The 12,646-nt window shown below is 46.8% G+C and overlaps 1 protein-coding gene across 1 annotated transcript in view; it reads left to right on the top strand.

Moving 5' to 3' along the window:
* Positions 1–4,872: 4,872 nt before the first annotated feature.
* Positions 4,873–12,646, top strand: part of aebp1b (AE binding protein 1b) — a 42,580-nt gene continuing 34,806 nt past the window's right edge. Inside the window, 4 exon segments of the mRNA XM_080765001.1 lie at positions 4,873–5,596; positions 8,634–8,801; positions 8,955–9,020; positions 9,396–9,887. Of these exon segments, the coding sequence (XP_080621127.1) occupies positions 5,296–5,596; positions 8,634–8,801; positions 8,955–9,020; positions 9,396–9,887 (1,027 nt within the window). The 5' untranslated portion in view covers positions 4,873–5,295.

The raw sequence follows: 12,646 nt of genomic DNA on the forward strand, positions 1-12,646 counted from the left end.
AACTATTCATTAAGAATCCCGCCGAGAGTTTTTGTGCAGGCTATTCCTTATTAACACTTTTAGCCTCTGATTTCCCCTAGCATCCCTCTGGTTCCCCTAACATTCCCCTAGCATCCCTCTTGTTCCCCTAACATTCCCCTAGCATCCCTCTTGTTCCCCTAGCATTCCCCTAGAATCCCTCTTGTTCCCCTAGCATCCACTAGCATTCCCCTAGCATCCCTCTTGTTCCCCTAGCATTCCCCTAGAATCCCTCTTGTTCCCCTAGCATCCCCTAGCATTCCCCTAGCATCCCTCTTGTTCCCCTAACATCCACTAGCATTCCCCTAGCATCCCTCTTGTTCCCCTAACATTCCCCTAGCATTCCCCTAGCATCCCTCTTGTTCCCCTAGCATCCACTAGCATTCCCCTAGCATCCCTCTTGTTCCCCTAGCATCCCCTAGCATTCCCCTAGCATCCCTCTTGTTCCCGTAGCATCCCCTAGCATTCCCCTAGCATCCCTCTTGTTCCCCTAGCATCCCCTAGCATTCCCCTAGCATCCCTCTTGTTCCCCTAACATTCCCCTAGCATCCCCTAGCATGCCCCTAGCATCCCTCTTGTTCCCCTAACATTCCCCTAGCATTCCCCTAGCATCCCTCTTGTTCCCCTAGCATCCCCTAGCATTCCCCTAGCATCCCTCTTGTGGGTCGGCGGACTGCAGTGAATGTCAACATTCTGCTTCCTTTAAAGGGACACTTCACCCCTTTTACAAAAAAATATATGTTAATGACGTTTAGAAGCTTTAGATCACTTTCCTGGGGGTATTTATGTGTGTAATATGTGGTTTTAGATATTTTAGATTGTAGCAGTGAGCCTGTTGTCTCTGATGTCATGGACACTGGTCTCACTACCTTCCTGGACTACAATTCCCATAATTCTTTGGTGCACTGCTCATCCTTGTGGATAGGGGGGAGAGCTGTCTTACTGAGACAACATGTAGTCCAGGAAGGAAGTGAGCCCAGTGTCCATGACATCAGAGACAACAGGCTCACTGCTACAATCTAAAATATCTAAAACCACATATTACACACATAAAGACCCCCAGGAAAGTGTTCTAAAGCTTCTAAATGTCATTAACATATATTTTTTTGCAAAAAGGGTGAAGTGTCCCTTTAAGCGTGTGTATATAAGCACCTTCAGAATTGGCTGCTCCAGAACCAAACCTAGTGATCACTCTTCAGAATGATTTGCACAAATGTTTCAAATGTTTCACATACTACATGTCTTTTTATGTCTTTTTTCCTCCTTGTTTCTCGTTGTCTGTTTTTTTCCGTTTTTTGTTTGTTTGTTTGTTTTTTTCTTTTATAAATGTCATTTGTTTGTTTTGTTTATATGTTGATTGTTATGCATATCCTCATTAGTATTTTGGAATACATTGGGATAAGGATAGGCACTAATAAACTATAAGCTTCTGCCTATGCCTTTTCGATCACCTTAAAAAAAAACAATTTTGTGTAATGTCTCTCTGAAGGATTGTGTGTGTGTGTGTGTGTGTGTGTGTGTGTGTGTGTTTGTGTGTGTGTGTGTGTGTGTGTGTGTGTGTGTGTGTGTGTGTGTGTGTGTGTGTGTGTGTGTGTGTGTGTGTGTGTGTGTGTGTGTGTGTGTGGATGGATGGATGGATGGATGGATGGATATATACAGTAGGCCTGAAGCCTACCATTGCGTGGCACATCTATGCACGGAATGTCTATGTTCACACTTCACAGGCTTCTGTGTGCGGCCTAGAGGGCATCTGAGCATGTGCGGCACTACAAGTCTTACACTAAATGCGTTCGGGAAACCCAGCCATTGACAATGAAGGGAAAATGTACGTCATTATGTAGACGAGAAAATCACATAATTTCAGTTGTTCATGAAATGATGTGTAATGACAAGAGTGCCCCTCACTTTACACGGGTGTGATTTTTCATATTCCACTCGGATTGGCTAAGACTGGCAACTCAAGTTTGCAGGAGTGGCTCGTTTTGAACAAAATGCCTCGAATCATGAATGGTGAAACTGTGCTTGTACATTCCCACTAGACTAGCGGAAGAAACGTCACCCTTTTCACCGTGGCCCATAATGCATCTATGAGGGCTTGAAGATCTGCGTGAGCTTGTAGATCTATGTGAGCTTGTAGATCGGTAGGTATTGACTGTGTAACTATAAGTACAGGTGTCCCATGAGAATGCAATGGATTAAGTATAGGGTTTGGGTGGTTAAAAGACCCTGTCTGGAGGGCCTGAGGATTAGCACTTAATTATACCATGTCCACTGGAGGGGAGGCCTGAACATGATCTAAAGCAGGGTCTCCCAAACATTAGCTGGGCACCATTTCATTTCGGGTATATGATCCGGGCGGGAGCGGATGATATCGCTACGTCATGTTGTAGTATTGTTTTGTAGTCGACAGGCAGGTACAATCAAACAGAACTTCCTTTTCCCTCCCTTCCTTTTTCTCAATAAAAGCCGCAGGCTATACGAGAGCTTTTATTGTTATTCTTCCGGTTTGAGGGAAAGGGAAGTTCCCTTTGATTGTTCCTGCCTGATGACTACAAAACAATACTACAACATGACGTAACGATATCATCCTGCACTACAAAACAATGCTACAACATGACGTAACGATATCATCCTGCACTACAAAACAATACTACAACATGACGTAACGATATCATCCTGATGACTACAAAACAACACTACAACATGACGTAACGATATCATCCTGATGACTACAAAACAACACTACAACATGACGTAACGATGTCATCCTGATGACTACAAAACAATGCTACAACATGACGTAACGATGTCATCCTGATGACTACAAAACAATGCTACAACATGACGTAACGATATCATCCTGATGACTACAAAACAACGCTACAACATGACGTAACGATATCATCCTGGTGACTACAAAACAATGCTACAACATGACGTAACGATATCATCCTGATGACTACAAAACAATGCTACAACATGACGTAACGATATCATCCTGATGACTACAAAACAATACTACAACATGACGTAACGATATCATCCTGATGACTACAAAACAATGACTACAACATGACGTAACGATATCATCCTGATGACTACAAAACAATACTACAACATGACGTAACGATATCATCCTGATGACTACAAAACAATACTACAACATGACGTAACAATATCATCCTGATGACTACAAAACAATGCTACAACATGACGTAACGATATCATCCTGATGACTACAAAACAATGACTACAACATGACGTAACGATATCATCCTGATGACTACAAAACAATGACTACAACATGATATCATCCGCTCCAGACCGGTTCACACGGCACTTTTTTTGGGTAATTATTTCAAAACAACTTCATACAAAAGCAGACTGGTAGATTACATTGTCACTATAGTTTGGGTCACAGATGGACGGACAGACAGCAAATTATCTGTTTTGGGTGTGGAGCTACAAGTGTGTCATCTGCTCAAACACTTCCGTGTGCGTGCGTGTGTGTGTGTGTGTGTGTGTGTGTGTGTGTGTGTGTGTGTGTGTGTGTGTGTGTGTGTGTGTGTGTGTGTGTGCATGTGCAAGTGCGCGATGCTGTTCGAACCATGCTGCTGAACCCGCCATAAGTTATTCTCCAGACAGGACAAAAGCTCTTCAGCACAGAACACCATGCAGAGCTCCACAGAAAGACCCAATCAAAACAGAACACTAGTAGACCCCAAAAGGAATTTATCTTCCCTTTTTTTTTCTTCTTTTCCATGCCGATTGTTTTCATTGAATGAATTCCTCCCCCTAATGATTACAAAATGTTGGTATTGTTACTTAGTGCAAACACGCACATGCACGCACGCACGCACACACACACACACACACACACACACACACACACACACACACACACACACACACACACCTCTCCCTCCTCCCGGCCCTTGTGTGGAATTTAGTGTGGTGGGAGTGTGTCCCATTAAGGTCTGTGCTGGTAGGAGCTAGGACTGCAGGGTGAAGTTTAGTCTGGAGAGGAATGCATCACAAGCTGAGAGAGAGAGAGAGAGAGAGAGAGAGAGAGAGAGAGAGAGAGAGAGATAGAGAGAGAGCACTGACCTGCTCTCTATCTCTCTCCTTTTCTTGAACCCGGAGCTACAAGCAGTGTTGCCAAGTCTGCTTATTATAAGGGGCTTCTTATTTGGGCTTGTTTTTCGCTAAAGTCGCTTGGAAATATTAATTGGTAGATGTGTACGGATTGCGTTTTTTTGGGGGAGGCTGGTTTCTAAAGTGTGTATAGTTTCTTATTTGGGCTTACTTCACTAATTATTTAAACCAGTGGTTAATATTTCCATGTGACGTCATGCCCCCCCCCCCCCAAATTAATATAGCTGATTATTCATCCCTAACCCACACATAAAGAGTAGGATATTTAACTTAAACCCATAAAAATGTTTCACGGCACGGCTCTAGACTCTAGCTCCCCCCCCCCCCCCCCCCACCCAGTCTGTTGTGTGTTGTCTGACACCTGCAGCGACTCATCAGCCAGGTGAGGTGATGAGGGGGATCGTCCGGCCTCCGGTTGTTTAGTTGTTTAGTCAGCTGACCAGAGCTGCACTGCACACAGCAGGCCGGGGGAATTAGAACACAACCAACACAGTCTTTTTCCTGGGGCTGGATTGCTGTTGTGGCTCCAATTCTCCCCTCCCCTCCCTGTGGCTATCCCTCCCCCCTCCCACTACATCTCTGTCTGTCTGGCCGCGCGTGTGTGCGTGCGTGTGTGTGTGTGTGTGTGTGTGTGTGTGTGTGTGTGTGTGTGTGTGTGTGTGTGTGTGTGTGTGTGTGTGCGTGTGCGTGCGTGCGTCTTGCCTGGAGTCTTGCGTCTGGGTCTCGCAGGCAGAGCAGAGGCTGTGTGTGGAGAGAGCTCCCTGCAGTCCCCGACCAGTGGAGTGAAGGTGTGGAAGCACATGGCAAGCAGGAGGAACTGAGAACTGAGGAGGAAAGTCTCACATTCTGTACAGACCTCTGTTTTGCGAGGAGTCAAAGCAGGACAACAACAACTACTACTATACGGATTAAAGTGGGACCTGACACTGGATCAGTGATCTATAACAACAAACGGCTCCAGCCAGTCAGCAGCAGCAGCAGCAGAGAGAGAGGGAGACAGAGAGAGAGAGAGAGAGAGAGAGAGGGTGGGTTTTGGAACCAAACGAGCACCAGCCTGCGTTGGGTTCAGCGCTGTGCGGTTCATTGGAGGAGAATCGGTGTATATTGCCTATATTATACGGGATGAAGGGTCAGTCTGCCGTGGCTCTGCTGGCCCTATGCTGCTGCGCGCTGCTCCCCAGGGGAGGGCACGCCGCCGGGGGGCTCCTCGCCGCCTCACTCCTGCAGCAGGCTGGAGGAGCACAGGGAGAGGCAGGGGGAGACCTCCTGCTCCTCCTCCACCACCACCACCGGACGGGGGGAGAGGAGGACTCGCCGGACGGCCCGGGCAGAGAGGAGGATGGACCGCTGCTGGACGCAGGCTACACGGCGAAACGTAATGCAGAGGAGGAGGAGGAGGAGGCGGCGGCTTCGGCCCTGGCAGGTAAGAGCACACGAGGGATGTGTTTGTTGTAATAGTAGTAGTCATGTTAAAGTGTCATTTAGTGTTGTGGAGCGTATGAATGAAGTGTGCACACACACACACACACACACACACACACACACACACACACACACACACACACACACACACGCGCGCACGCACACGCACACACACACACACACACACACACACACACACACACACACACACACACACACACACACACACACACACTCTCTCTCATACTCATTCATTCTCTGACGACGAGTCCAGCCAGCATTAGTCAGTCCAGATGTTGACCTGTGTCTACCACATCTGGGCACCAACAGGTGAAGGGGAGTGTGTTTGGCACAGGTCACACCACACACACACACACACACACACACACACACACACACACACACACACACACACACACACACACACACACACACTACAATGGAACACAGTCTTTCACAAGACGTCACTGTCTGGTGGAATGGAAAATGGATCCAGTGTAGTTATTATTTAGACACATAAAATACTTTTCATTAGTGATTAGTGTTATATGTTCATATATATGTTATATATATATGTTATATATATGGTGTGTTCTATAACAGACAAAACTAGTGGAATAAAGGCAGGTCTCCAACTCTCCAAGCTCACAACACATCACAGTACGAAGCATTGTGAGCTTGACAAGCTTTTAGATCGGTTATTTTCGCTACTTTTGTGCTGCTCTATGAAAGAAAAGAAAAAAAATCAAGCAGGGGAGAGTGTTCTTCCAGACTTTTCCGCTGTGTGTGTGTGTGTGTGTGTGTGTGTGTGTGTGTGTGTGTGTGTGTGTGCGTGCGTGTGTGTGTGTGTGTGTGTGTGTGTGTGTGTGTGTGTGTGTGTGTGTGTGTGCAGAGAGAGAGTGTGAGCGTGCACGTGTGCGTGTGTGTGTGTGTGTGTGTGTGTGCTGATGAATTGTGCTGATTACACCTCCATTCAGTACACTGGAATGGACAGTGGAAGAAACTGATCATTAACCACATGGACCCACCGTTCCACTAAAAAAATGTGATGATGTTTTAACCCCCATGCTGGAAAAAAAAGAGTGTCTGTCTATCTGCCTGATTGTCTGTTTTTTCCGGAGCCAATTGGTCACTGCTAGTAAACCAGAGCAGTGGTTCCCAAGGACCCATTTATTAGGCCACGGAGCACGGACCCCCCATTTGAAAACATATGCCAGTGACCCCGATAAGGGAGGATTTTTACGGCTCTAGCAGTGATTCCGATACATATTCATGTCATGGACCCCCCAGTTTCACACGCATTGTGCTACGGACCCCCGATTTAATGGCATTTCTATCTCTGGTGCACCCAATTTATATTGTAAAACCACTGTTAATTTAACTCTGAGAGTGTACAAATGGAACCAAATGGACCCGGTACCCCCTGGAACTCCCTCAAGTACCCCTAGGGGTCCCTGGACCCCACTTTGGGAACCCATGAACCATGCAGAGAAGTCACCCGACTTGTGCTAGCCTGGCGCGGCCAGACTCGTATAGCGAGAATCCTCGCTATGAGTCTGGCCGCGCCAGGCTAGACTTTGGTCACTGGTAGGCGGGTTTCTGAACTGTCCACAGCCCGCATCCGAGTAGCAGTGCCAGCTTATGATGAGCCTTACTGAGGACCAATTACTGTAGTAGGCTAAATGAAGATACGGTTTAACTGGTCGTCTCAGATTCCCAGGGTTGTGCTGAATTCTGACGGAGCAGATCAGCATTGGATGTATCACTCGATGTTACGATGTTGCACCATAGCTTACTGGATTGTTTAAAATGTTTCACTAATACATCATTCAATCAATCAATCCAAAAATGTCAATTGATCACCAGTGCTAAGTCTGATGGCAGTGCAAGAAGAAAGTGCTGGAGACACTATATATTTGACAGACGATCAGGATTATCCAGAGTGACGATACGTAAGCAATTGAATTGGTAATGGCATACCTGTGCTGTCGATCAAATTCAGAGAGACAGTGTAGTGCCTCAGTAATCTATAGGATCACAGGTAAACCACGAAAATAGCATTAGACGGCCTACTCCAAGTAATATAATGTCAAAAGAATATCATCTGTATGTTGAAACTCAAACGGATGGCAGGTAAACAAAATGAACCTGGCATCTGTCTAAACAACATTCAGCCTTTGCATAAGACTATACACGGCCGTCAAGGCTATAGGTCAAGTGCTACGGACTATAAGGTGGAGTCTGAAGATGTGAGTCTTCAGCTTACAGCGGGAAATTGGGAGAGCGTCTGCAGTTCTAGCTGCATTGGGGGTTGCAATCTGGCTTGTTCCACAGTTTGGGAGCCAAGAGCGATAATAGTCTAGGACGTGTGTGGAGCGTTGTCTGGTCAGGTTACTACTTGGCCTCACTCCTCGAACCCACCTCACCCCTGCTGATTTTGGAATGGCTTAGGGTTGACGACAGAGTCCAGCGTCTTGCAACGGGTCTGGTCCACAAGATTCACTATACACCACCAAGATACCCATGATGCACCTGTCTAAATGCTTCCTTAACGAAGTCCACACACACAACACCAGAGGGAGCTCAACAAACCATGTGCAACCCAGATTCGGCACAAACGAGGGACTAAATTCCTTTTGCTCCTATGCCACCAAAATGTGGAACGCCCTACCAACGGTCATTAAGACATGCAAATGCCTTGACTCCTTCAAAACCGCTCTCAAAGGGTACCTACGGACGGCTGCAATTCGAAACTGGGCCCCGTAAAGCCTGAATCTGTCTCTAATTATTGTTATGATGAATTGTATGTACTATTGTAAACAAGTGTAATACTTTATGGTGTCGTCCGTCCACTCACAGTTAACAGTTTTGTATTGAGTTGTGCTTGAAATGTACTGTAATTATCCAATCGGTTAATACATTCAATCAATCCAATCCAATCAATGTCCTGCATGTTTCAGGAAAGGTTCAGACATAGCTTCCGTCTATTATCTTATCTGAGGCTTTGAAGGTATTGAATGTGTCTCTCTCTATCCCAGGCAGGGTGAGGAGAGCGCCGGACGAAGAAGGCAAGAAGAAGAAGAAGGACAAGAAGAAGAACAAAGAGCCCAAAGACCCCAACGCCACCAAGAAACCCAAAACGGACAAGAAGGGCAAGAAGAACAAGGAGAAGACTAGAACCACCACCCCACCTCCCACCACCACAGGTATACAGAGATTCAAACTACACCTGAACATGTCTGTCTGTCTGTCTGTCTGTCTACACCTGAACATGTCTGTCTGTCTGTCTGTCTACACCTGAACATGTCTGTCTGTCTGTCTACACCTGAACATGTCTGTCTGTCTGTCTGTCTTTTCAGAGCCCCCCACCGAACCGCCCGCTGAACCTGAGGCCTATCCAGACTACCCTTATCCTGAAGGCGGTGGTGAGTATCACGCGCACACACACACACACACACACACACACACACACACACACACACACACACACACACACACACACACACACACACACACACACAATCCAGCGACTGCATACTGGTCTTGGGTGATTTACTGGTGTACTATAGTTCCCGACCCATGCCAGAGTTTTGGGTTAATTGGAACACATGGGCGACACCGACATCGTCACAGCAGTCACATAATGGAACTGATAATGTCAGAAACGTGTCATTTAGTTGTAGTCATACTCATATTTTGTAGTCACTTCGAAAGCTGTAGTCGAGGAAAAAAACGTTTGTTCTATAGTCGACGAAAGTCTCCACCTCTGTTTCACCTACACGTGCCTTCATCACACACAGAGGACGACTACTGGAAGCCAGAGGAGGAGGAGGAGGGGGGGGAAGGGGGGCCCGGGGAGGAGGGGCCTCGGCCGGCAGGCGAGGACGACGACTACTGGAAGGGCTACGACTACCAGGCGCCGGCATCACCGCCGCCCCCGCCGCCGCACACCACCACGCCCCCCGCCGCCGCCCCGCCCTCCGAGGAGCCGTACACCGACGCCCCCTACGACGACTACGACTTTACCCCGGAGGAGGAGGAGCGGCGGCCGGGGCCGGCGGCCCCCGTGACTGACGCCCCCTACGACGACTACGACGACCGGCAGACGACGACCACGACCGCCGCCGCCGCCGAGGCGCCGCCCCCCCGGCCCGATAAGGCGGAGGAGGTCAGCGAGTACGACGACGACTACGACTGGCGAGGAGCGGAGCCCACCACGCCCCCGCTGGCCCCCGAGGTGGACGACGGGAAGGCCGACGACACGGACGACGGAGATTACTGGGACACCAAATGTACGTATATTTATATGACCTCATGCATGCTACGCCTACAGGGCTCCAGCCTGTCCATAATGTATACTGTATACTTGGGAGCCTGTCCGTGCAAAAAAAAAGTGATCGGTAAAAATCTTTAAATCTATGCCCTTAAATCGAGTGATGACCTCCATCAGCGGCCATATAGCCTGGGTTTGGCAAAGGGGCCTTTCTGTGTGGAGTTTGCATGTTCTCCCCTATGTTCTCACAAAAAAACATGCAGTCCCCCCCCCTGGCCAGCCGGGGCACCTGATGGAGGAGAAAGGAACTGGTTGGAATAACGTGTTCCTTCCACGTGCTACGTCCAACCCAACCCAAGCTTAGAGAAGGAAAGGTCACATGGTCACATGACTGGGCTGCGCCATGACACTTTCATGAACACTTTCATGGGAGCCAATCTACACCCGGAAGTTCTGTGGAATGCATTGGAGTCAGTGAGAGCCCGCAGTGACCAGCTCGTGAACAAACACTATTTCTGAATGACTGAGACCTTTTGTAAAGTAATCGCTTCTGGAAAATAACAGAAGACATGTAACACATTATTGTCTGCCTGTGTTGCTTTTCGATGTGTACACTGTGTAATTTTATAGAGGTATATGGTATCTAAAGAGCACAAAGTACCTTTCTGAATGTACCAAGTATCACGAGACTTTCCACCGTTTCCTGTCTGGTAGCCAAATCTCGCGATACCTCCGAGACAGAAACGATACCTTCTGCTGTTTAGATTCTCAAATAAAGTGATATACTGTGCACTCTGTGCACATCGAAAAGCAAGTGATTAGAAAACAACCTGTGATATGTCTTCTTTTATATTCCTGAACGGATTATATGACAAAGGGTCTCAATTGTTCATAAATAATGTTTGTTATGAGCTTGTCCATTCTGCTCCATTCACTGCCATGTATTCATTGAACTTCCAGTGCGAGGTTTGGCTCCCATGAAAGTGTCATGGCGCAGCCCAGTCACGTGACCATGACCTTTCCTTCTCTAAGCTTAATTCCTTGGTCCAACCGGGGAAACTCCCCGCTGTCAGGTGATAAGTGGCCTGCTCACTTTTGCATTGAAGGAAGCATGAGCTCAGTTCAGGGCTCTCCCCAGGTTGGCAGATGGAGAGTATAGCGCTCAGGATTACAGTTTAGGGAATTGAAAATGAAAATGGGTTGCATAAAAATGTAAAAGGAAATAACTCCTGAAGCGTACAGTTATATGGTCACGCTTCATAGTATTTGTTATTTGTTTTTGGGAGTTGCAGTAGACTAGGCGTGATGAAATAAAAGGACGACGACTGCAAAAGACAAGAAGAGCTTTATTTTGCAGATATTCCTCAGCTGAAAGTATAAGACTGTGGTTGCTGGTTCGTTGAAGGAGATGGGTTGCGGTTACGGTTAGCGGTGTCTGCTTCAAATATCTTTATTGATATTGTCAAGCAATAGGTGTCTAGTGTAGAGATCTGTGTCTATAATGATATGACATGTGGTGATATAATCTAAGCTCACTGTCTGAGTAGTAAACTTCCTAACTGTACGCCCACACTGCTCTGAAAACCAACCCTGACACCGTATCAATATGGAGAGACACCGACGCGTATAAAGTCTTCACGTTGGTTCCGTGAAGACGGTGAAGCTGTTTTCATTTGTTTTGTTATCTCGTCACTTTTGTAACCCGGTATATCGGCCATCTTTGCTATGTATGTGACACTGATGCACGGCAGAGTATTCATTACATAATTGGTTAATCATACTAACCGATTTGGTCAACGTTGGAAGAAACTTCTTCTCGATTATTCGGTTCATCGAAAAAGTAATCGATAGAATAATAGCTAAAGAAACAAATTGATAGTTGCATTGTAATGTATTGCATTGTGTATGTATGCAGACTATATGCACTATGCAGCTGGTCCTTGTCTCCAAGACACATTTCTCTAGAAAGAGAAAGTAACCATGAACCTTCAACATATATATTTTTGTGCCGTTTAGAGTACTTGTGCACCTAGCAAGAGTCCACTGCAGTGCACTATTCAATCTTTGCAGTAACAGTCTGTCCACTGACTGCACTATACAATCTTTTATGACGGCACTTCTTTCTAGCTTCCCTCCACTTAACCATTTGAACCCCAGCCTCCACTTATAGAAGTGGCCAAAGTGCAGCTGTGACTCTCAGACTGCAGGGGGTTTGAGTGGTTAACTTTTTTCTTTTTTGTAGGTTTCCAGCAGCAGCAGGTCTGATTATGGAAATATGTTGTCACGTTTTGACTGCAACGCGTCTCTCAACGAACGCAGTGGACAGCACACGCTGTTTCACTGCTGATAGAGAGGAGATGATGAGATGATGGTTTTATGACGCTGGGGTTTCCACTGGACTGCTATATACCTCAGCCTTTTCCACAGGTCCCGTGGCGCCTCGTCCCCCACCCGGGTCCAGCTTCTAGAGCGTTAAGCTTCTCAATCCTTTTCATGTCAGGGACCCCCAGATTCCTGTCAATTTTAGCCACGGACCCCCGTCTGAAAAAGACGGGGGTATTTTTTAAAGATATTTTGCATTGCGATCCGTTGTACTGTTTGCAATCGGGTATCAGAAATTAACCCATTATAGGCCGGTAACCCCTTTTCGTACGTTTATATAATACTACCCTTCTGGACGGGAACCCCTTTTGGGGTTCTATACAGTATGTACAGTATTCAGAAATTACAACCAAAAAAAATATGCTGCTATATGAATATTTGAAGTATTTCAGAAAA

Source organism: Protomyctophum bolini (assembly GCF_963924005.1).
Source record: "Protomyctophum bolini genome assembly, chromosome: 6".
NCBI classification, from domain to species: Eukaryota; Metazoa; Chordata; class Actinopteri; order Myctophiformes; family Myctophidae; genus Protomyctophum; species Protomyctophum bolini.